This window comes from Stegodyphus dumicola, chromosome 7 (genome assembly GCF_044657685.1).
Source record: "Stegodyphus dumicola isolate Sdum_Otavi_A_Nest chromosome 7, ASM4465768v1".
Lineage (NCBI taxonomy): Eukaryota > Metazoa > Arthropoda > Arachnida > Araneae > Eresidae > Stegodyphus > Stegodyphus dumicola.
Genome location: NC_140774.1, coordinates 188,514,104 through 188,541,012, shown reverse-complemented (window position 1 = coordinate 188,541,012; position 26,909 = coordinate 188,514,104). Strand labels below are relative to the sequence as shown.

The 26,909-nt window shown below is 35.1% G+C and overlaps 1 protein-coding gene across 1 annotated transcript in view; it reads right to left on the bottom strand.

The window, feature by feature from the left end:
• The window catches only part of LOC146996591 (pyrokinin-1 receptor-like), a 276,699-nt gene extending 251,639 nt beyond the window's left edge, over positions 1-25,060 (bottom strand). The window contains exon 1 of the mRNA XM_085821177.1: positions 24,847-25,060. Coding sequence (XP_085677303.1) covers positions 24,847-24,871 — 25 coding nt within the window. The 5' untranslated portion in view covers positions 24,872-25,060. The remainder of the gene's footprint in view (positions 1-24,846) is intronic.
• Between the last annotated feature and the right edge of the window lie 1,849 nt (positions 25,061-26,909).

Below are 26,909 nucleotides of genomic sequence, written 5' to 3'. Positions count from 1 at the left end.
AAAAAACGCTAAACGTGGCGACCATTTAGCAACATTTTGGTCAGGTTTTTGTATCTCGGTAATAGGTATTGTAATTGAATAAATGCAATTGGTCATTATATTAGCTGTAACCGTATCTGTCCCTCATACGCTTTTCAGCCATTTCGAGAAGCAGAAAGTACTAGAAATATCTCAGATGCCAGATGAAAACTTAATAATGGAGTAAGAGCACGCAATCTAGATCAGTTGCATTCCGGCAAGAAAGTGTGGGTTGAAAGCATGAGCGATACGAAAGGCTGCTCCAAAATAAAATAATTATTGTTGCGTTTTTTTTCTTCTGACACCAGTTGTTACATTATTGACACTTGATGAAGTTTTGTTTTGTTTTGTTTTGTTTTATACGGGCGCAGCCCTTCCGCCTGGTTTGTTGAGCCTTATGAAGAAAAGCAGACGCAACCCTTCCAACAACAAACAACAGGAGCCGGCGAGCCGGCCGTGTCCAAATAATTTAGTAGTTCAATTTAGTAGCTTAGCAAAAAGAAAAGAAAATTAGGTTAGCAAACTAAAAAGAATAACACGGCACATAAAAACACAAAAACATTTAAGCTGTCCCTGAACCTTTGCGTATAAAGTCTTTCTCTCCCTTTAAGGGTAGTTTCCATAAATTGAACGCTTTCAGTAAGTTAGCTCGATCAATCAGAGATACCGATGACATTTTTAGGAGAATGGATGACTTTCATAATGTCTTGTGCAAATTTTACTCCTTTTTTATAATTTTGAATCATTTCTCTTACATTTCCGATTCCATGTAAGGCTCTTACCCCCCACGGTGAGTGTACAGTTTTCAATAAAATGAACGCAGTCACCGGCAGTATCCCATTTAAGGCATAAATTTACCCCCTGGAGGTGGAATCTCTGTAAGGTGGAATCTCTGGAGGTGGAATCTCTGTAAGTACATAGGAAAGCGTCCATGCCCTGTTACTAATTGATTATAGTCTTTATCGCAAAATATAGGCATATTCTTCTTAATTATTATATTTGACAAGGCCTCTGATCTTCTAGGAGACACATTCCATTGATCAGACCAGGTTTTATACATGTGATCTTTCATTTTGCTAACTGTAACTTTTTTAGAACGTTGTAGATCACCATCAGAGATCCCATCCCCCAGGGCAAACTCCTTTGCCAGGGAATCCACCCTCTCATTCCCAATGATACCAATATGGGCCTTTACCCAATAAATATTGATTGACATTTTAAATTTTAAATTCATATAATCATTTTTAATTTTATTCATGATATCATTTTTATGGTCCGGCCGAGAGAGGGCGACGAGTGCTGAATAGGCATCCGAGTATATATGAACTGTACATTTATAGATCAAATTGGATTTAATCCATTCCAAGGCTTTATAAATGGCGTATAGCTCTGATTGATAAACTGAATTATGTTTGTCCAGCATGTATTTTTGATAATGGATCTCCAAACCATAAAAGTTTACGACAAACGCACATCCCACACCTCCCTCGAAACCGGACTCATCTGTATAGATTTCATATTCGCTGGTAGGCAATACATTGCAATCAAATAAAATACCATGTCTCTGTCTTGGATGAATCGAATGATTGTCAATTTGGGCAAATGGGTTGCTCTCAACCTGGATTCCATCCAGAATAAGAGAGCTTTCTATTCAATATTGTAAGAGGAATTTATTATAGAAAAATTTATAATGAATGGAGAGAGGGGCAACCCCGGCCAAAATACATGCGACTTCAGATGAAACTGTTCTAAAGAATGTAGTGATAATCAGAAGCCAGCCTCTTTGTATTGAATCAAGCTTAGTTCTCAACCTGACAAGCTTCCCTGCCCGGCGACCCCACGCTCCGATACCGCACATAATCTTAGGTATAATAACATTGTCGTACAGATTTTTCAGAATATCACACTTGACCTGTAAAGTATTAACGTTAAATTAAGTCCTGTAGAAATTTAAGATCTTGTCGGTTGCTCTATGGATATTCTTAAAATGTTTTATAAAAGTCAGTTTTTCATCCAGTGTGACACCCAGATATTTAATTGCACTATAAAATTTGATGTTTTTGTTAAGAAATTTAAGTCTTGGATTCCTTACTTTTTTCCCCTCTTTTGGGGAAAAAATTCCACAAGTTTTATCCATGTTAAATAAAATATTTTCTTCTTTAGTCCAACTATTTAAAACGCAACCCAATTTCCTGAAATGGGACTCAATTTTATCCAAAGAAACATCATAGATTAATAATAATAAGTCGTCTGCGTAACAATAAGTGGAAATACTAGGTATATTTACATCCTTGAGCAAATTATTTACAATAAGACCCCAGAACAGGGGAGCGCTACTGGAGCCCTGGGGACAACCTTTATTCATGGCATATTTAATGTTGAATTCTCTAAGTTCTCCCTTGTAGACCAAATACCTGTCTCTGAAGTAATCCTTGACTGCGTCAAACATTTGACTTGAAACATCAAGTTTCTTTAATGTGTACAAAACAGAAGACCATTTTACTGTGTCGAATGCACCCTGGGCATCAAACGAGACCAGGGCCACATGATAAAGTATTCGTTTACATCTTATTTCTTCAACTACTTTATAAACCGCAAGATCTGCACTTCTGCCCTTACGAAAGCCATATTGAGAGTCTGAGATATAATTTTTGCTATAAATAACAAATTGAAGTCTATTAGTTATCAGTTTTTCAAATATCTTAGACATAATATTAAGTAAACATATCGGTTTAAATTTATCATTTGTTTATGGTATAAGAATCAGCACTCCAGTTTACCATGCTTTAGGAAATGTATTTAGATTTAGACATTTATTGTAAAGAAATAGCAATAAGGAAGGGTAGGATGAATATAATGTCTTAACAATAGTAACCCCGATCCCGTCCGGCACAGGGGCAATTTTTGATTGATGAAGTATCGAAACACACTTTATTTAGCCAGTTCTAATCAGGACAGCACCAAAACACGTTTTTACAGTCGTCGATGAACTACTACACTGACTACCAATAAGTGTTTGGACACCTGTGATAGAAAAGAAAAACTAACTTTATTCAAAATCAATAGTTGATAGAGCCTCCACGAGACGTAATTACAGCGTGGACCCTCCGGGGCATACTTTCCACAAGTCTTTGTATGACAGCTAGTGGTATTTTCTTGCACTCGGCTTGGAAAAGTTCCTTCACCGATTTTGCACGTGTAGTGCACCCCTGAATTCGGCGATGTAACTTGTCCCAGAGGTTCTCGGTAGGGTTCAGGTCTGGACTCTGGGCAGGCCAGTCCATTCGATGAACTCCATTGGCACCACACCAAGCCTTGGTTAACACTGAAACATGACAACTGGCATTGTCGTCCTGAAAGTAACAGGGCTCCAACCCGTCAAACTGCCACAACCTAAGAAGCACATTGTCATCCAAAATAGTGCAGTAGGCATCGGAGTTGAGCTTACCATGAATGGGGACCTAGGGTCCCAGCCCATACCAGGAGAAACACCCCCAGACCATAATTCCACCTCCGCCGAACTTGACTCTTGGCACAATGCATTCTGGCAGGAGACGTTCTCCAGGTAGACGCCAGACCCAGACCCTGCCATTCGAACGGTAAAGGTTGAACCTTGATTCGTCACTCCAAAAAATCCGTTTCCACTGATCTATGGTCCAATTTCTATGTGCTTTGCACCATATTAACCGAGCAGCGCGGTTGGTCTTTGTGATCAAAGGCTTATGGGCAGCAGCACGACCATGAAAACCAAGCAGATGTGCGTCCTTACGGATGGTATTCGTTGAAACAATACTCCAGGATGCCTGCTTAAACTCCTCGTGGATGAGGGTCATCGGTTGGGTGCGGTTCTTCCGAATTTCTCTGGACAGCACTCGTCGATCTCTATTTCCCAGTTTCGTTGGTCTGCCGACTCGGGGCACATTCCGGCAATCACCGCTCAGCTTCCACTTCTTAATCACATAGTCGACTGTCGATTTTGGGTACTTCAGATCCCTAGATATGTCCCCTAAGGATCGGCCACATTTGTGATACCCGATAATTATAGCTTTCTCGAAATCAAAGAGCTCCGAACTGTGAGACATCTTGCATGCGACTAAAGCCGATGCTGTTTCTTACACGATATATACCGGCGGAGTCCGTGAAATACCTTAGGACCGCAGTTATCGTCATTTGCATAGGTGTCCAAATACTTATTGGTAGTCAGTGTATAAACACGCTGACACGATCAGCGAGACACAGCCTCCAAGTTATCAGGCTATCACGGAGGAGACCGCTTCACTGCAAAGCACCAGAGTACAGCTCCCGACTCTGCTCAGTCGTTCTCGGAATTCCACATACTCTCGAGACTCTCAACGCTACAACTCGCGATGCACTCGACGACACACAGAGACTCTTCGGTTCAGTCCTTCTCGGAGCTCAACACGTTCAACTCGACGATGTACTATCCGCGATACATTAAGAGAGTCCTTCGGTGAACTCGACGACCCATTTGGTACCCATTAAGCAAATTAAAAAAAATCCCCGAAATGCTTTATAAAACTCTAATTAAAAATATTTTCTATATTAAATATAATATTAATTTTAAGACCACTGAGATACAAAAAGAAATCCTGTAACAGAGGAATTTAACAAAGCAAAATTTAAAAAATGCAAATTAATAGTAAAACATCAATTTACGTCGACCTTAGCCTGTTTTATTAAGAACACGACGGTGAAAAAATGTTAAAAGTATCAACAAAAACAAAATTTTAAAAACCCTTTTGTGACTGTATTTTCTATTTAAAATCTTAAATAATTTAAGTAAGTTTAAAGCAATATATAATTTTTATGTCTCCGTTTCTCCATTCGAGAATCATCCGCTTCCAGCAGATGCTGTTAAAAAACGTACAACCAGTTCTCCAAAAAGGTTTAAAACAATAATTTTCAAGGCTCGTTTAACAAAATACACAGCGACAATATATTACAATTTACGTCATTGCTGCGTTCTTTAACTTACTATTGAACATAATTTTTTAAATAAACCTTTTTGTCTAGTTAGTTCAGTGCTCACCGGTTTGGAAATCATAGCTGTTATTACTTACAACAAACAACAGTTCTATGTAATTTACAGCTACTAAAATGCTATGAATAATGTAAATATTATTTCAATACATTTGTAATAATTTTCAATAAATTTTTTAATATTTTCATGAAAGTTTTAATTTCCCACAAAGGGAATTCGTAAAAATTTACTAAAAATAAAGAGTGGAATTTTCTTATTTGCCCATTTCAAGATGTTTGTTTTCAACTCCCAGCTATTTCTCACGATCCCTTTACGTGCATTCTGGCCCACTGGTAAATGGAAACCAAACAAATTGTTAGGCAATGTTTTTGTAAAATAATGCAGCCGCATGATGTGTAGCCATAAGAAGCGACACCATACTAGAGATAAATTTTAAAAGGACACAGAACTTGATCCCGGGAAATGCTAGTCATGAGAAAGGTTACAGCCGAAAACATCACGGCAAAAACATCGCAGATGAAAACGTCGCAGAGAAAACAACGCAAGGCGAAAACGTCGTGCTACAAAAAATTGTGGGAGAAAACATCGCAAAGAGAAAACATCGCAGTTCTAAAACATCGCGGTACAAAATATCGTCGTCGAAAATAAAGCGGTTCAAAAACTTCGCAGTTTAAAAACATCGTCGTCGAAAACATCGTGGTAAAAAATAAAGTATCTACAAATCATCGCATGACGATAACATCGCAAGCATGCTAACTATAACTGGATATTCCCGTAATGATTTGTGAGCACAAGATGGAAAGAAGGATAATTTGTTGTTCATATTTTATATTAACTATAAATTCTTGCTGAGAAAATAAGAAGGAAACTTAACCATAGAAAATTAATGCAACTTATAGCACTTAATAGAATTTTAAACCGACATAGTTAACTAACAAAGACCATTAATAAATAATTTTTTATAAAGTTTTTACATGTAATTTTTCACAAAAAGTATAATCTATAAGTTGCATTTAATTTTCTTTGCTTAAGTTTCCTTCTTAATTTTTCAGCAAAAATTTATTAGTTAATAAAAAAATGTGAAAGTAAAAATTATCCTTCTTTTCATCTTGCGCTCACAAATTATTATGGGTATATCTATTTACAATTATTAAAGCCAGATAAAAGCTTGTCTGCGATGTTATCGTCATGCGATGATTTGTAGATACTTTATTTTTTACCACGATATTTTCGACGACGATGTTTTTAAACTGCGAAGTTTTTGAACCGCTTTATTTTCGACGACGATATTTTGTACCGCGATGTTTTAGAACTGCGATGTTTTCTCTTTGCGATGTTTTCTCTCACGATGTTTTGTAACACGACGTTTTCGCCTTGCGTTGTTTTCTTCGCGACGTTTTCGTCCGTGATGTTTTTGCCGCGATGTTATCGGTGGACACCCATGAGAAAATCAAACATACTTGCTGAGCATTGCTTACTTAGTGATACATCGTAAGGCTGGTTTAATATTATATATGCAGAGAGACAACGTAAGGCTTGTTTAATTGCTTGTGTGGAGAGAATGGTTAATGTAACACAAATCTTTCACTTTGAAAATTATATAAACCAAAATACGCGCAATATAACACGTTTTGCGGTTATTTATAAAGTTCACAATTTTGATTGTGAATTTATGTTTGAGAACGCATACGTATTTTTTGCACAGATACAGGTGGGCAAGTTACTGCAGTTGTGTCCAACTTTTGATGGTTAATACTCCGAGGATATCTCACCCGTCTTTTCAAACCACCAAACTACTCTAGAGTACTTTCGGTTCGTCAGTATTTTAGGTACCCTAATGGTAAAGACATTATATAATTACGAATATAAATGCCTTTTCCGGGATTCGAACTGAACCCAACGGTATGGTGTCCAGCATCGCTGAAAACTAAACCGGCAGTATTTTAGCAGATTTCTAGAAATAAAATTCAACTATGGATGTAAAAGAAAGAATACAAAAAACCGATAACAGTATGAATAAAAAACCAGTATGGACAATTTCACATTTTTGACGGGTAAAGTTTTTTTAATTAAAAATAAGATATTGTTACGAAATGTAAAGGCGCGGTAAGATGGCTTCCTCTCAAAGCAGTTTTAGGGTTGCCATAAAATGGCAGGTTGCCACATTTGGCGAAAAATCGCGGATTTGGCGACAAAATTGGCGATATCCCATGGACGGATGGAGAACCTTCTGGAACGAATTCTTACCGGTTTAGGCCCAGAATGTTCTCAAACACAAGCCGAAAGCTATATAAACGCTGCTGGTCCACAGTCAGTCAGTGTGTCTCGTCCAGCGAGTCGATCGAGTTGATAGCAGGGTAGCGAGTGCCGAGTGGGTCGTCGAGTGCATCGACAGAGTGTTTTAGTGAATCGCGAGTTAGTGCATTGTCGAGAGAGCGTGTTGAGCTCCGGGAACGACTGAACCGAAGAGTCGGGAGCTGTACTCGTGTGTCGTCGAGTGCATCGCAAGTTGTAGCGTGGAGAGTCTGGAGAGTGCGTGGAGTTCCGAGAACGACCAAGCAGAAGCGGGTGCTTTGCAGGAAGCTGCCTCCACCGTTATTGCCTGACAGTGTGAAGGCTGTGTCGCTGATTGTTCCAGCGTGTTTATAGTAGATCTTTGACGACTGTAAAAGTGTTTTGGAGCTGTCTTGATTAATATTGATAAATAAAATGTGTTTCGATACTTCATCCAGTGTCGTCGTTATTCACTCCAAATCTACAAACTCCGTACGAACGTGAAGGAAGAAAATAACGTAACAACTGGTGTCAGAAAAGAAAAAAAACATAATAATATTCTAGATACGAGATAGTTTATCGTGGTTTCTCCTATTTGTTTAATAATTTGTACTGTATTTGGACTTAGTTGTTTCAGAATTTAATTATTCAGCTATTTTCCTTTTTTATTCACCTCTGCACCATTTTAAAAGCGATATCTTTTCCGCTTGTTGAGATTTGGACATTTCCTTTTATATAACTAACTCTCAGCATCTTTTCCTTACTTGAGTGAATACCTAATTGTTTTGAGTTACTGTTTGAAGTACGGAACTTATATCCCGTTTTGAAATAATTAAAATAAATTTGCTCTTTGAAGCATTTCCTTTCACGCTCAAAAAATTATCTACAAATACTAAAAACAAACTTTTTTATATTTAAGTGCAGAATAATAAGCTTTCGTGTCTCACTTCCATACATTGCAGAAATGATTTTGGCAAGGTAGAATATTTTTCGAAGATTAAATAATTCATTTCTTTATAAAACCTGAATATTGATTTATACTTCCTAAGTGTATAGGAAAAGATTTTTTATCACTCTTTAATTATTCATAGAACCACGTGAGACGGTTTAAATTTATGACACAGATCATTGTCATGAAATAAATGAGCGACATCCTAATTCTCAATAATCTAGTCCACCTCTAGTGTTTCTTCGCCATAAGCATTCGATAAAAGTCACAGGATATGGATCGTTTAGAATTTGACTGTCTAAATTGAATTTGCAATAAATGATTCGTGATTCGTTTTGAAGAGCAAAATTTAAATTATATTCACAAATATCTTCTGGGACAAGTTAGGTTACGTTAACTGATTATGACTAAGAAACACGAGGGCTATCTGCCTATGAGAAGAGATGCCTTCGGAGAGGACTTTTTGAAGGGAACTAACTCGCATCCACGACACACAGAGGAAATTCACGAAAAATAACCATGCAGCCAGCCCGTTTGCTAGGATTCGATCCCAGGTCGAACTAACAGCGTTCAGCGATATTACCACTCGGCTGCTCGTGGACCCATAACTACTCGGAATGTAACTCTTATACACTCTTTTCCAAAAGGTAAGCACGAAGAGACCCACCAGCGGCCGAGCGGTAAAGTCGTTGAACGCTGGTAGTTCGGTCCGAGGTTCGAATCCCGCTAATGGGCTGGCTGCATGGGTGTTTTCGTGGTTTTCCCCATGTGTAACGTGTATACGAGCCAGTTTCCCTTAAAAAGTCCTCCACGAAGGCATCCCTCCCCTTAGGCAGATAGCCCTCGAGGCTTTGCCAAAATTAAATACATCAACATCATAAGCGCGAAGATGTAAAATGCAAAAAAATCAAAAAATACTGCTTTGATTGACACAAAATTCGGCAGGAAAGTAGCATATATATTTATGCATAAAACAGAATCAATAATTATATACAGAAATGAAAACAATATTAAATTTTTGTAAATTATCAGATAATGACATACTGGAGACTTAAACAGAATTATGTATAAAGTGAAAATATACAGCATAAAATGAAAAAAATGGACATTAATAGGGTATGTGATCCCCCCTCATCTATATACAAAGTTTACACCTTGTGACCAAGCTTTCAATTAGGTGGTCAACCACCGCAAAATTAAGCAATCCCCATTCTTCTTGTAGAGCAGTTTCCAGCTCAATAAGAGTGGCTGGAGGTGGGAAACGTGGAGATACATTACGGTCGAGAGCCTCCCAAAGATTTTCAATGGGATTAAGGTCGGGCGAATATGCTGGCCACGCCATACGCACAATCCCTTCACTCTCCAGTTAGTCATCGACGATGTCAGCTCAATGGAGACGTGCGTTATCGTCCATTAAAGCAAAAGTAGGGACAACTGCTGCAGAGTACAATCTCACAATGGGTTCTAGGACTTCATCTGGATACCGGACAGCCGTCAAAGAACCCCGTTTAAAGATGTGCAGGTCGGTGCGGTATCCTAATGGAATCCCTGCTCACACCATAATGCTTCCGCCTAGGAATGCGTGATGTTCGGTGATGTTTTGGGCCTGATTGCGTGTTCGTTGTTCACGACATATCCTTATACGCTTGTCATCTAGCTCCAGAGCAAATCTTGACTCATCAGTAAACATGACATTGCCCCAGTCAGACACATTCCAATTGACATGTTCCCGGCACCACTATAATCATCCTCTTTTGATTGGACGAATAGAGGAACATAAACTCGAAGTACCCGGGCGTACAGTCCACTCATAAGTAATCTTCGGCGTACAGTAGCTGCAGATATCGCCTTACCAATGGCCGCTGTAACCATAGATGTCGCACGTGTGGAGGTCGCTCTGCGATTCCGCTTGGCTGCAATAGCAATATATCGATCTTCGCGGGGGTTGTAACCCTTGGGCGATCGGCTACGGGTCTTCGGACAACTGTCTGTGTGTTTTGGAATTGTTTCCATAAACGTGAAATTACAGAATGATGAACGCCGAAGAAAAGAGCAACAGCTGTGATCGTCTGTCCTGCTTCAATGAGCCCCACAGCACAACTCTCAGAATCTTCCATTCGTCTTCTGGAAGTAAATAGAAACACGTATGTCTTGAAAACAAATTGTACGAAAGTTTTAGAGACCTTTTATCAGCACTTACAATCAACTTCTGTAACCCTTCATAAAGTTGGCTTCTTATAAGACTGCCTTTTTTTCATATTTCTTGACATGAAAGCTCGATTGGCTGTTACCTAACATATTTGCATACTTCCATCTACCTCTGCAGCGAATTGCATCCTCTTCAATTCTGATTGGCTTCCGGAAATTAGCATTTTCCTCTCCGTGCTTAACTTATGGAAGTGAGTGTAGATTTCTATGCATTCTGACTCACGATTTCCGGATCATGGGTAAAACATAATACTTCATCAGCAGTGCCACTCAAATTCAAGAATTAGTTTCTCTTCCCTGTTATAAATACAAACCTAATCGATTTTGTGTATTGTCCTGAATTCGTAGCAATATTAACTAGATTAACACTTAAGTTTCTAAAGGAACGAAATCCGGAGAAGTTTATCAAACTATTAGAAAGATGCCGCAAGTCTTTCATGGTTTTTTTGATTGCATTCCTTATTTTGCATATTTGTATATGATAATTGATGACACTTTGCTGTATACTTTAATCTGAATTTGGATACTTGGCTTTTTCTGACATGAGACGATGGAAATGTCCTAGAAATTATGCAGAGACAAAAATTAAGGCGAAAAAAAAAATACAAATTTAGATACTGCAAAGTATTCTAATTAATTCCTCGTACGAAATAAAGTAAGTTTTGTAATCACGAAAAATTCCGGGTACCATATTTCAAAGACAATATCCATTTTTACCGCTATCCGATGCACGATGTTTTCCCGTGACATCTGTACGTAAGGGCAGAATAAAGGACTATTTTTCCCAAAACGAATTATAAAACTGATTTAAAATGGATTCAAAAGAGAGTTTTTCGAGGCGTCTGTACGTACGTATGTATATATCTCGCATAACTCAACAACGTGCAAGTCAGAGAAAACGCTGAAATTTTGTATATACTATTGCTATAACATGTAGTTGAACACCTTCCTTTTTGGTTGCTATCATCCACATTAAAAGAATATAAATATATCTAATAATAAAATTCCATAGTCAAAAATTCACTTAAAATTCTAACTGTATGTTCTTTTCATTTTTAATGGCGACGGTCTCTTATTTGAAAGTACGTGGAATTAAATCCACAACAACGTAGTCAAGTTGTTTTTCCCGCCTTTTCTACACGTACAGTTATAGAATGTTCTGGAGATATTTAAAGCGAACTGGAATGGCTGACGAGGATGACGTCATTTCTTGGAAGCTCCGCCTTTCCAGAGGCTATAAAAGGACTCACAAAGGAATATCGGAGCCTTTTCTTTAATGTAACGATGCAGTGTACTTAATGCAAAAAGTTATTAGTAGTTCCTTTTTATTTACTCCGGAGATCTTAATTTTTGTAACTGCTATTTTCTCCTGAAATATAATAAATGGATCCTGTTTTTTAAACTTACTGTCTGATAATTTAAGCTACGACTACATCTATGATTCTTCACTAATCTATTTATTCCGGACAAAAGCTGGTATATCATATATATATATATATATGTGTGTGTGCCCACTCTGTTACTCGGTTCATTCAGGTATTTTTATTCTTACATATTTGTAAATAGTGCACTTTTTGCTTTAAAAATGATTGAATTGTGTTGGTTCTTATCTTCAGGTTGACGTTTTTAGACCTTTAGTTAATCTGCATGCAATAGTCGTAGAATTATCAACAATTTAAAAGTTGCGCAAGTTCGGTAAAGCCTAATTTTTTTTTTTTTTTTTTACCATAGCAGACATACTTGTTTATATTTGAAACCAAGCAGAATAATGAATTAAGTCTTTCTGAACCTTCATTTATTGCCTTTTTGTCAAGTGGGACCAAAGCGAAACTTTTAGTTTTTTGCCAGAAAAATCTGCTTTCTTGCGTGTTGGCTGAATTGCTTTTTTTTTTTTTTTTTTTTTGTGTAGAAACTGTAATTTGAATTATAAAAATTATTTTGTTAATTGTTTCAACTGCATTTGGTGTTTCATGTTTTTCTATATCTTTCAATTTTTAACGAAAATATTTAAAATTTTTATATATTTTTGCCTTGCCGCGAAAGAAATTAATTTGTAGCGCATGCGCATTAGTTAAGCGGCGCTGAATCGTTTGTGAAAAACTGTTTCTTTTTTATTTGTTTAATTTCTTTAAGACATCATTTTAGATTTATTACAGCATTTGAATTGAACATGTGGAATGAATCTTCAGATGATTTAATTTTTGTGCACTCCGAGGTATAAAACGAACGAGATATAACGCTGTTAAGTAAACCTAGCGCCAAAGTGTTGCTATGGTAAATAAACAGTGAACTTTAAAGAGTGCACTTATTCTTTTGTTGTTTATGTGCTATCGACTAAGCAGATTTAATTCAAAATTCGTTAGGTCATCATTTTTAAATGAAATGCCGGAAAATTGCGTACAGTTTAATGTTTCGTACAAGGACGTCATGGGGTGTACACATCAGATTTTCCAGTTTCATGATAAGGAGATATTGTTCTCTTAAGACTTTCATTTCAACTTCAGTTATTAAATAAAAATTTAAGAGTAAACAAGTATGACCGCGTATTCACAACGACACGTGCGTTAAACAAATGTAAAAATTTAAACTGATGACTGTAGATTAAAAAAATTCCTACTCCAGTGCTATGTAAACAAAGTCAGTACTTTTGTCAGTTCGAAGAACTGTGCTAATTAAAGTACTCAAAGCAAAAAATAAAATTATCTTAATGAAATCTCTTAAAGCTTTCATGATTAAATTTTGATTAGCGATAACTAAATATTGATCTTAGTTACCAGAATTATTATTGTTCTTCATCTGAAACCACAATAGCCTAGAGAAGGGAGGAAATAGAAAAACAAATGAAATTTCTGCTCAAAAGTTAAATCCAGTTCTTTCATTTTTCTCGCCATGGTTTTCGTAGTGTCACCTCTCATAAGCGATTTTTGTTTCAAAAAGGGAGCTTTAAAAATGTCAGCTCAAATCTTGAGCTATAAAAGTGCAGATATCGTAACTCATGTTCGTGTTACAAGGACTTTGTTCTCTATCCGTTTCTTGGATTTTCTGTAGAACAACTCAGATTTGTTCCTGAGTCCAAAGAAAGATTTTATAGAGTCTAAAACACAGGTTCTTCTGTCATAAATTTGAATACACAGAGCGTAAGATTTGCATTTGTATATTTTGTTTGTTTGCAAACTAGAGATGAAAACGAAACATGTTTCAGATGTCCATTTATGTACACGGAACGAAATAAGTAACGATTTGTCTATATCTCGAGATTTAAAAATAAATAAACATAGCTTTTGAATTTTATATACAGATGAACCATTCCTAGCGTAACTGCGAGATGAGGATTGTGCTAAAGACATAGATAAGGAAAATAATAATAAAAAAAAAAAAAAATCTGAAATTTTTCAGATTTTAAATTACGTCCAAAGGGGCGTTTTTTTAACGTTTTGAGTGCTACCTTTATTTATTAAATATCATGTTCTTTGCACTTAAACCATAAAATTCAATTCAAAAGCAATATCGCAAAATAATGTTAAATTAAGTATATCTTTAGAATTTCCGATATACACAGTCTCGCGAGCTGGAGATAAAAGTATTTTTTTTTATATATAACGTTGCCATTTCTCGCTTTTAAAGCATTGAGTATGTAAATCAAAAATTCGTTAAAGTTTTACAAAATATAAAATCTATAATAAAACAAATTCCAAATTTGGGATTTCAGATGCCCATATTCGCAGTAGGATTTCGTCATTCAAAATTCGATGGCTCTATGTACCATTGTTTTATCACACTGCGAGAAATAGACAATCATTTATGCAGATTTTTCATTATTTAATTTTTTCAAATATAATGCAGGACTCTAACATTTTGTGGCAACAGTTTGAAAAGTGAACCGACGTTTATAGGAGTCCGACGCAAAATCGCAAAACGAAAACAATAGTCCTTCAGGGACAAAGCCCCTTTGGACTAACAATGAAGCTGAACTGCGTCTTTTAAGTTTTTAAAAGTTTGGTTTTGGTTAGTTTATTACTGCAAAGCACACTACGGGCAGCCTGCCTAATGGAAATATGCCTTCGCGGAAGACTTTCTAAGGGAAACTGGCTCGTATATTCATTACACATGGGGAAAAGCAATGTTTGGTTTGGTTTAATGAGATTACAGTAAAGTACCCTCTAGGACTACCTACCTAGGGTAAGGGGTGACTGCGTGGAGGACTTTCTACGGAAAACTGGCTCGTATTTCTAAGGAAAACTGGCTTGGGGAAAGCCACGAAAACGGACATGCAGTCAGCCCGTTAGCCTGGAAATGAACCCAGGTCAGAAATTTCAGTATTCAGCGGTTTTACAACTGGACCGTGCCAACGAACTGGTATGGTTGTTAGCGTCGCTGACTGCCGAGCCGAAGGGTCTGGGTTCGAATCCTGGAGAAGGCATGGATGTTTGTAAATGTAAAGTGCACGTGCGGCATAGGGGTACGCTAAAGAAGCGGCGAGCCAAAGGTCCTCTCGAGAGGTTGGTGGTAGGGAAGGAGGGGGGGCTGAGAGATCCTCGGACCCGGGATCCTCTCCATTAAAATTGGGGACAAAACTGAACATATTATCACCTGAAAGCTGCTTAAGGCATTGACTTTTGTATGCTTTTAGGCTAATTTGATGGGCTTGGGCTGACTATAAGTCACTTAAAGAAAACATTTAATTTTAACCGAAGAAAAAGTATCAGCGCAAAAATATGAATGTTCTATTTCTAGATAAAATCATATAAATATTAAATTTTTAATCATCACAGGATTAAACTGTATTACGAAATCTCCGATTGCTTATAAACAGTTCTCTGGGGAAAGTATATTTTAATGTGAAGTCCAGCATTTGCATTCTTGTCGTAACATGTGTAGACAGAATGCCTCAAATGACTATATAACGATGAACGTTCCGAATAACAAATTGAAGGCCTACGGCTCGAAATTAAGAAATGAATAAAATTAATCTTAATAAAATGATTTTACAGTTTGAAACGATTTTTCGGTTGAATAGTTTTATTGATAGCGTAAGACTAAAATGATTAAAAATAAAAAGTATTAATTTTTTTAAAATTACGTTTAAACTTAAAACTCATAAAATGATTAATGAACTAAAAGGATAAAACATTATTTATCACATATATTCATAGTAACAATAGATTCAATAATTTCATTTACAGAGTTTATTTGAATTTACACTGCGCAAAAATACTGGGACAGTTCTGTATCTACCGTTCTACTACGACGATTGATGATATTCAGCTTGCGTTTTTCATTTCTCGAAAGCGCGACTTAAGATATGTATTAGATTTATATATAGCATCATTCTAACATGGATATTTTGTTACAAAATCGGACTTTTTTTAAATGACATACGAATTTTTTTCCATATTCCGATTCTGTGACTCAATTACGCCAAACTGCCAAGTTTTGTAAAAATAGCACGAGTAGTTTTTAAAGAATTAGCTCTCACAATTTTAGCGCCTTAATTGAATTTGATATATATTTATTAATACCCTTTTTACTTCCTTGTACGAAGTAAAAAGGAGGTATTGAAATCGCGAAAAGTTTCAGGCAGAATATTTCAACGAAAATATCCATTTTGACCGCTATCGAATGCAATTTAACGAGGTTTTTGCGTGATATCTGTACGTAAGGACAGAATAAAAGACTCGTTTCCTCCAAAAAAATGATAAAACTGCTTTAAAATGAATTCTGAAGGGAATTTTTCGTGGCGTCTGTACGAACGTATGTACGTACGTACGTATCTCTCATAACTCCAAAACGAGTAGCCTCAGAACGTTGAAATTTTGTATATAGGACTGCTATAACATGTAGATGTGCACCTCGTATTTTGGTTGCAATCGGCCGCACCAAACGTATATAAATATTTATACTTATATATATATACACTCTGTTACCCGGCTCAGTGATCTCAGTTTCTTTACTCTTATATGTTTGTAAATTGTACATTTTTTGCTTTAAAAATCATTGAGTTATGTTGTGTTTATCTTCCTGTTAAGGTTTCTATGCCTTTAGTAAATCTGTGGGCAATAGTTTTAGAATTATCAACAATTTTAAAGTTGTATACGTGCCACTAAGCATTTTCTTTTATGGCGGCCATGGCTTGTTTACATTTGAAACAGCAGACTTTGGATTTGTTGCCAATCTAGAGAAAATTAGCTTCGCAACAACAAAGATAACGCTTTCATTTATTATTGCCAATTAAATCATGCTTAATCCTTTCTGGAATTTTTTCGAGGAAATAAGTGTTTAAGATTTACTTCGAAATTTTTAATAGAGGTATTTTCAGTTATTATGTATTTTTACCTTCTCGCGGTGTGAGAATTGAATTAATTGAATGAAATATACTCAATCGTCTGTGAAAAACTGTTTCTTTTTTGTTTTGTTTGCTTCATTTCTTTTATACATCCTTCTAGCTTTATTATAGTATTTGAATAGAACATGTGGCAACGATTAGATAATTCTATTCTTTGAATGATATAAATTTTGTGCAATCTGAGTTATAATATGAACGAAATATTAAAGTGAATCTAGCGCCAGAGTGTTGCTGTGGTAAACAAATATTATTGTAAATTTTAAGGAATGCATTTATTCTATTGTGGTTTAGGCGCTGTCGGAGAAGTAGATTTAATTCAATCCAATAAGTTTAAATGAAATGCAAGAAAAACTGCGTATAATTTAATATTCCGTACAAGGAGGTCATGTGATGTACACATCAGATTTTTTTATTATACTCTCTTGATTCCTTCTTCCAGAATTTGAAATTTGGGTCTAATTAAAATGTAATTCGCACATTTTTATGATTTATTTATAAAATTTGTATTTTCAAATATTTTTTATAAATTTTTCGAAAAAATTTTTTATTATAACCTACAACGTTTTGAATATGATTTTAAAGTAGATGTAATTCTAGACACACTTGCAAGGAATTAGAGTATTTTATTCAAAATTTTCTAATATATACATGAATTTACATACTGGAGCATTTTGAAATAATGCATCTCTTTTTTTGAGCGATAATGACGCCAAATGTGGTTTACGAACTTTGTTAATATTAATTGAAAGTATGAACGGTGACTTTTTTTCCTCTCGTTTGCAATGAAAAAAAGGAATAGAAAATAGGTTGCTATAAATTAGGAAGTTCGTCAAGTAAATTATTCCTGGCGCAAATTGAAATATTCCGCCAAGATAAATTTTTGAATTTCTCCTCAAATTTCGCACCACGTTTTACAAAATTTTAAATTTATGCATAATTTGAAACGTGGAACGGAAATACGGAAAACAATTGGCATGTCATTTCAGAAAGAGTCCGATTTTGTGTCAAAATACCTATATTCGAACAGTGCTATATATAAAGCCAATATATACCCTAAGTCGCGCCTTCGAGACATGAAAAACGCAATTTGAATTTCGTGAATCTGCCTAGTAGAAAAGGAGATATAGAACTGTCCTTTTTAGTCTAAATGGGCTTTGTCCTTGAGGGACTATTGTATTCGTTTTACGATTTTGCGTAGAAATATTATAAACGGCAGTATCACTTTTCAAACTGTTGCCATCAAATATTATCGCTCCGAATTTGCATAGATGTATGTATGTTTCTCGCATGCTGATAAAACAACTGTGCCTAAGCCATCAAATTTTGAATGACGTAATCCTACTGCGAATATGGGCATATGAAAGACCAAATTTGGAATTTGTTTTATTATCTATTTCATATTTTGTAAAACTTTAACGAATTTTTGATTAAAGGGACTCCTACACCTTAAACCCCTCATGATCTTCAAATATGTCACTGTTGCAAGAATTGGAATATTTTATTTATTTTAAAAGCAATGACTTCCAACGTTTTACAGCTGACTACATAATATAGCAGCTTTGGAAACTAGTAACCAGAAAGTTTGTGTTGCCACAAATAGTTTTGTAATTTAATCCTCTTTGTGACAAAATATTTCGCCATGTTTCCACCTTGCGCGCATGATATTTTAAAAATGGCTAATGGTACATACTTGAAATTGGATGGAATTCTTTATATGGGCACTATTTTCTAACTGAACCAACAATTTGATGAATATTTTAATATTGAAAAATTTTATGGACGAAAACATTACAAATTTTTTTAATAAAATACATTTTATAAACTCAACTCAAAATAAAATAAAAATTTAACATGAAATTATTAGAATTTTAGGTTCACGGTAGTTTCCAAATGTTATAAAAGCCATATATTAAATATGAAATTAAATTATAAAACAGAATGTTTTAAACTGTGCGCGCAAGTTGGAAACATGACGAAAAATGTTGTCACAAAGCGGATTAAATCATAAAATTTTTTTGTGGCAACACAGACTTTCTGATGACTATTTCAGAAAGTAGCTATATTATGTAGTCAGCTGTAAAAAGGTGGTAGTAATTGCTTTTAAAATAACTAAGTTATCCCAATTCTTGCAACAGTCACATATTCGAACATCTTATGGGTTTTAAGGTGTATGAGACCCCTTAACAAACTGAAGTGTTTCAAAGCGAGGAATGGCAACGTTGTACAGAAAGAAACATTTTTATCTCCAGCGCTTGAGACTATTTATCGGAAATTATAAAGATGTGTTCAATTTAAAATTATTTTGCAATATTGCTCGTGAACAGAATTTTAAGGTTTAATGCAAAAAAACATAATAATTAATGAATAAAGGTAACACACAAAACGTTTAAAAAACGCCCCTTTGGAGGTAATTTAAAATCTCAAACCTTACAGAATTTTTTTCAGCAGTACACGTGCTGTTATAATTCCATCAATGAACCATCGATTATCAACTCCGTTTGCTGCCAACAGCCCCAAAACAATATGTTTCGTATCCTCCAATATGTTTTACAGCAATCGGTGTTAAATGTTGTTTTTCCAGTTCGGCGTTAGGCTTTCTCAACACATATTGGCGTCCATCACTCTAAAAAATGTTCAACTTTGATTCGTCGGAAAAAATAGCTGTGTTCCAAAATTCGTCTAATAAATTAAGGGGGCTCATACACCTTAAACCCCTTAACACACTTCAAATATGTGACTGTTGCAAGAATTGGGATATTTTATTTATTTTAAAATCAATTACTTTCAACTTTTCACAGCTGACTACATAATATAGCTGCTTTGGAAACGAGTAACCAGAAAGTTTGTGTTGCCACAAATACTTTTGTAATTTAATCCGCTTTGTGACAAAATATTTCGTCACATTTCCACCTTGCGCGCACGATATTTTAAAAATGGCTAATGGTACATATTTGAAATTGGATGGAATTCTTTATATGAGCCCTATTTTTTAACTGAACCAAAAATCTGATGAATGTTTTAATATTAAAAAATTTTATGGACGAAAACATTACAGATTTTTTTAATAAAATACATTTTATAAACTCCACTCCAAATAAAATAAAAATTTAACATGAAATTCTTAGAATTTTTGGTTCACAGTAGTTTCCAAATTATATAAAAGCTATATATTAAATATGGAATCAAATTATGCAACAGAATGTTTTAAACTGTGCGATCAAGGTGGAAACATGACGAAAAATGTTGGCAAAAAGCGGATTAAATTATAAAAATATTTGTGGCAACACAAACTTTCTGATCACTATTTCAGAAAGCAGCTGTATTATATAGTCAGCTGTAAAACGTTGGAAGTGATTGCTTTTAAAGTAAATAAGTTATCCCAATTCTTGCAACAGTCACATATTCAAAGATCTTATGGGTTTTAAGGTATACTAGTCCCCTTAGCAGGAGATTTTACAAAATCTAATCTCTTTCTCCTGTTTATTTCTAAAATGAAAGCTGCCCTTCCATAAAAACTTCTTCCAAGTCGAACATTCCGTATAGTCTGTTCACTAAAAATTTTATGTAAAGTATTAGCAACATCTTTGCAATACTGATATTAGCAACATCAACTACGGGGAAGGGGTTGCACTTATTTTAGGGTTTTCTTAACCTCTTTGATAATGCCACGTTTTCCCTTGGAGAAAATATTCGAGGCCGTCCACTTCTAATCTTATTTTCTGTCGATCCTCTTTGAACTTTTTACAACACTTCCAACAGTAAATAACCTTACGTTTACTTGTATTCCTATAACACGATCAGTTAAACCACCATTTCTGACTTCAATAATCATGTTTTTAACATTAACATCCAACATTTCCAAGCTGTTTGATCACAATATTAGGAAAATTTCAAAAGCTTTGGAAATATTACTGCAGACTTTATACCAACAAAGTTTCTTATCAGTCTAAACACGAGACCTCAACATAACAAAACTTGCATAGCAGATAGAATTTTGCCAATACTTATTTGACACGCACGTTTGTGTTGTATATTTTGCGTAAAAGGCTTATTAAGTTGAGCGTATCATTAAATTTGTATGTTTATTACCTTCTCCTGTGTTCGTTATGTCCAGCTGAAATAGTCGAGCATTTCCTGTTTTAGGTAATGTGATCAATTATAGGCAGTTGCTAATACTTTTTTACCCACCGTAAGGCATGTCAAAAATGGTTTAAATTTTTGAGACTAAAAGAAATAACAACATGAAATTGTTACGCGGATTTAAGTTTAACACCTGAAAGAATTTAAACTAAGAATTTGTGATATGTCTATTCATTTCAGAATTAATTTAACTCTTTCGTATCGAAGTCGCCCGTAACGCCCGTTCATTCAGGCAACGGCAAATCGCCCCAACGCCTCGTTTATTTTCCATTTAGTGCTTTCCCCCTCCCCGTTAGTGTATGGCTCATTGGTTTCGCGAGTTGTTAAGAGACATGTCAATCATTCTTTTGAAGCAACTAAAGGAGACATGCAGAAAGCTATTAACGTTCGCAGGTGCAATCCGGCTCTAAGGTGAAACTGCACACAATGGATGAAACCGCTGAAAAACCCTCAAGAGAGAAACAGTCATTTCACTTAAGTAGGTTATTGTTAATGCTGTAGCTATCTACCAGGCAGGGGGAAAGGAAAACTATTCCAAGACAAATTCGTAAACACGGGCGTTTTCGATGTTTGATGAAAACAGATTTGGTCGTCTCTCGATGCGAAAGAGTTAAGTTTAACATCTGAAAGAATTTAAACTAAGAATTTGTGATATGTCTATTCATTTCAGAATTAATTCTAAAAATATTAAAGCTTTAGAATATAAAACCTCATATTTAAAATCTATTCAAAATAATAGGGTTAGGCCAAATAATAGGGTTAGGTTATTTGAATATGGCCAGGCCTTTGGTCTATCTACCTGAGAAGAGACTATTTGGCTAAGATATGAGGTTGGACTTCTACTTCCAGCCCATTTCTGAGGAAAAGCACTCCGGGGATGGGGCTCCGAGTGGCTCTCACCTCTCTCCCCAGCCACCAAACCACACGAGAGGACTTTCGGCTCGCCATACATTTAGAGTGCCCCCATGCTGCAAAGATACAAATATTTAAACATTTGCAAATATCCATTCCTTCTCCGAGATTCGAACGCGGGTCATGAGGTACCACAGCAGGCTCCGCTGGTCACTATACCGTTTGGGCGGCTACATATTGGGTAAACCATGAAAATGAAATATGAAGCCAGCTCGTTTGCTTAGAATCAAACCTATGCTAAGTCGAACAACCATTATTCAGCAGTCTTGATTAGGCTGCTGGTAAAGTCCAAATATTAGAGAAAAATGTCCTATATTATTTCACCATTAATTAACTCCGGGTGGAGATTTATAAACTTAATTTAGGTAAAAACTAATCTAAACTCAGTGGCGTAATAGCCCTAATGGGCCAAGGCCCGCAGTGCCCGAAATCTGCTTTCTTGACCTTGGGCACCGGGTGCGTAAGTATATGCCCTGAACAAGAGGTCAGCTTGTCGCAGGACACTGGGGTCCCCAAGTGAACTTGGTACTCATTTTATTGACCCAAGTGATGGAAATCAAGGCTGAGTCGACCTTGCCCAGCCTGGGAATCGAACCCTGGACCTGTGGTGCTGCTGCGCGATGCGCTAGCCACTACGCCCTTCGGACCTCTAATTTAGGTAAAGCAAGACGTAATTTTTCTAGACAGGCACTATATTTCACTATATATTGCTTGCATACAAGGCTTGCGACAAATGGTACTCTCAGACTGCAATATTTATGACAAGCCATTAATCCGCGACGTGAAACCAATAAACACATCATAAACATTTCCTTCTATGTGTTCAATAAATTATATTTTATTTACGACTTGCTTCCTCTTCCAGAAGCAAGTAAAGGTTAACTGCATATAATGAATAAACTTTACCTACTATCTAAATGCCACTGTATACATACAGTGTCTCAAAAAAGTGATGGGACACTTGTGCTTTACAAAAGGAAACTGCAGTAAAATAAATTTAAAAAACATGTAAAATTTTTTGTCGGTGTGTTTCATACTTAAATTTAGTAACAATTATTACATAACATACATTTTCTCAAAATATTAAAATATTAATTTAATAAAAATACAATTGTTTAGAACGGGGCAGAAAACGGCTCACTTAAGTGACGGGACACTTACTTTTCCATCAAATATTTATCCAAAAATTTTACTTTTTAAAAGGTTTTTAATATTTTGTTGGATTTTCTTTTACTTTTAAAACATGATTTAATCTTATTGGGATGGATTCGACTAATTTTTTTGTGATTTCTGGAGTGATTTTACCCCATTCTTCTTGAAGCACCGATTTCAATTGTTGTTTTGAAGAAATGGTGTGTTTGCGAATTCTTGATTCCAATTCTTGCCAAATATTCTCTATGGGATTTAATTGTGGAGATTGTGGGGGTGTTTTTATTATTTCAGGACAGTTATACAGCAGCCAGAGTCTAACGTTCAAAGCACTGTGCTTGGGGTCATTGTCCTGGTAGAATTTAAAATCGTTATGAAGGTTCAATTTTCGTGCTGAAGATTTCAAATTTTGATTTAAAATGTCAATATACTTGTACTGATCCATTATACTGTCAATAAAAACAAAATTACCAACTCCGGCGGACGACATACACCCCCATACCATAACTCCTCCTCCACCATGTTTTACTGTTGGCACCAAGTTCTGTTTGTGAAATTCTTCCCTGGGTTTTCTCCACACCAAGGTTCTACCGTCAGAACCAAATATATTAAATTTACTCTCATCAGCAAATATAACTTCATTCCAGTAATCAGAATTCTTATTTATGTTGGATTTAGCGAAAGCCAGTCTGAGTTTTCTATTCTTTTCACTCACGAAGAATTTTTTCCTGGCTGCTCTACCGTGATATCAGTAAATAGAATTACTCTTCTAATTGTCTCATAATTAACAATTACTTCATACGAGTATAATGCTTGTAAATCAGCAGCAACTTTAGGAGCACTCATTCTTGGATTTTTTTTAAATATTTCGAACGATAATTCGCTTTATTCCATTGGATAGCTTTGATGGTCGGCCAGGTCTTCTTTTATCCTGAATCATATGATTCTTTTTATATCGTTTAATGATATTGAAAACTGTTGAATGACCCATGTTAACTGTTTCAGTAGTTTCTCTAATAGATTTTCCACGTTCAATATGCAAATTAATAACTAATTTTCGAATTCCAGGCAAAGTTTCTTTTCGTTTAGCATTCATGGCTGCACAGAGCTAAAAAACACAAAAATTCCAAAACAAACTGGAGAGAAATACTGCAGACGAATTTATAAATTATTGTCAATTGCTTTTGAGTAAAAATAAATACCCCAAAAGATATTTTTATTACTTACTTCAGACGATTTTTGTTGCATAGTACGTAGTGTCCCATCACTTAAGTGAGCCATTTTCTGCTCCGTTCTAAACAATTGTATTTTTATTAAATTAATATTTTAATATTTTGAGAAAATGTATGTTATGTAATAATTGTTACTAAATTTAAGTATGAAACACACCGACAAAAAATTTTACATGTTTTTTAAATTTATTTTATTGCAGTTTCCTTTTGTAAAGCACAAGTGTCCCATCACTTTTTTGAGACACTGTATAACTTTTGACACGAAATGAAGCTACTCGGCATCGAATGATTTCTACACGGAATTGAAAGCTGCGCAGTATTTCTTAAAAGGGACACTCAGTTCTGTATTAATTACCACTGAGCGTCAAAAGCTTCGTTTATAAAACATGCAACCAGGTTGCTGTGAAACTAAAGATACTGTTATTAGATTTTTATTATTTTATGGACATAAATTATATAGTTCGTAGATTTCATCTGGTATACTCACTAACCTTCCATGCGAAGCATTCGATAAATGTGACTATAGACTTTATAGTATTTATTTATTCGATAAATGTGACTATAGACGATAAATGTGACTATAGAATTTTTTTAAATATATGGGAAGAATATATCTTACCTTGACGTCTGTGAACACAGTTCATAATATGGCTGAAGAATTTAGTGTCTTAAGGAATACGTAAACCAGTCCAGTCTTAAACATTTAATAAAAATTATTAACGACCTTTACGCAGTATGAAAATAGACAACAGGAGCGTGAATATTTACAGAAAAATTGCCACAAGGGAAAAAAAAAAAACATTTATTGCGTCTTTATAACGTGGTAAACATCTTTAAACGTCTTACACCTGTTTTGTTGTCATGGCGGCCTGGTCTGCGTTTTTCTTTTTACAAAATCAATTCTACGAGAAAGCTAGCAGCGCCATCTGTCGGTCTTGAAGGACAACACGTAGATGTACATTACGAAATAAAGGTTTGCTAAAATAAGTCAGAATCTTATGAAAACACTGTTGGAGTTTTGCTTCAACGCTAGGAATGCAAAGACTCTGAAACATAAATTTTAGCCTTTCATGTGCCTACGGTACAGTTCTGCCGATTAAAATATTTATTACGTTTCATATCATTAAAAAAATAAAGTTCTGTGTCTTTTTACATGTAAAGTTAGAAGAGATATTTATGACTAAATATACACAGGTTTTTTTTTCTTGTTTGTTTCAGGCATTTTGCTGAAGTTGATCATGATATTTGAGAACGAATTTAAAGAACAGCTACCAAACAGGAAACCACTCGTTTTGAAATTAATGCTTTTTGCCTTTAAGGCATGACAAATTCATTAATCTAAAGTATTCGAAATACTTGAATTAGACCGGAAGTGTTAAAACACACATCGATATGAGATTGTTCAGAATATAGAACACGTATAGACACTGAGCAAAAAAAAAAAAAAAAAAAAAAAAAAAAAAAAAAAAAAAATAAAAATAAAAATAATAAAAAAAAAATCTGAAATGTTTCAGATTTTAAATTACGTCCAAAGGGGCGTTTTTTAACATTTTGTGTGTTACCTTTCTTTATTAAATATCATGTTCCTCGCACTTAAACCATAAGATCCAGTGCAACAGCAATATCGCAAAATAGTTTTAAAACGAGCATATCTTTAGAATTTCCGATACAGAGACTCACGCGCTAGAGATAAAAATGTTTTTTCTGCACAACGTTGCCATTGCTCGCTTTGAAATCCTTGAGTTTGTTAATCAAAATTTCGTCAAAGTTTTAAAAAATAGGAAATCGATCATAAAACAAATTTCAAATTTCAAATTGGGTCTTCCACATGCTCATATTCGTTGGAGGATTACGTTATTCAAAATTCGATGACTCTATGTACCGTTATTTTATGACAATGTGAGAAATATACATACATTTACGCAGATTTTCATTATTTAATTTCTTCAAATATAATGCAGGACTCTAACATTTTATGGCAACAGTTTGAAAAGTGAACCGACATTTATCCGTCCGACGCAAAATGCCAAAACGAAACTAATAGTCCTTCGGGATTCAAATCCCTTTGGACTAAAAAAAAATGCGGCAGTTCTATAACGCTATATAGTTTAATATTCGATGACCATGTTTCGATGAACAGCGGTAAAAAATGCTTCTTCACAAATTATAAGTGAAAGATATATATATAGTCCGCCTTCAAAACCAAAAAGGACAAAACTATGCAAATTCCATACATATAGTTTATTTTTATTAATTCATTTATATTAGAAATGAAAAAGGCTTACTTCTTCGGAATCGAAGAAAACGTGATTTTTTTACGTTTTCCGGAGCAATTAACAAGACATTTACTTGGCATCTTAGGTCTGAAAAAAGAGGCGTAAAATGATTTTTCATCAAATAAAACAATGCGAGAAAGGATGCTTTTTGCATGTAAAGAAATAGGACAAAATTCCATAGTAAAGATAAGCAAAGAAAACTATGCAAATATGCTGTCTACGCAAAATATTCATATATTTTCGGAATCCCAGAATTGCAATCAGCATTCCAGTTTGGTATTCCAAATCGAGCAGCGTTCCGATTAAGGAAAGAATTTATAGAGAATGTTTTTTTTTATTTTATTTTCAATATACTTTTTACTTAAAATATACAAAAGTTTAAGAAATATAAAGGATATTTTAATTA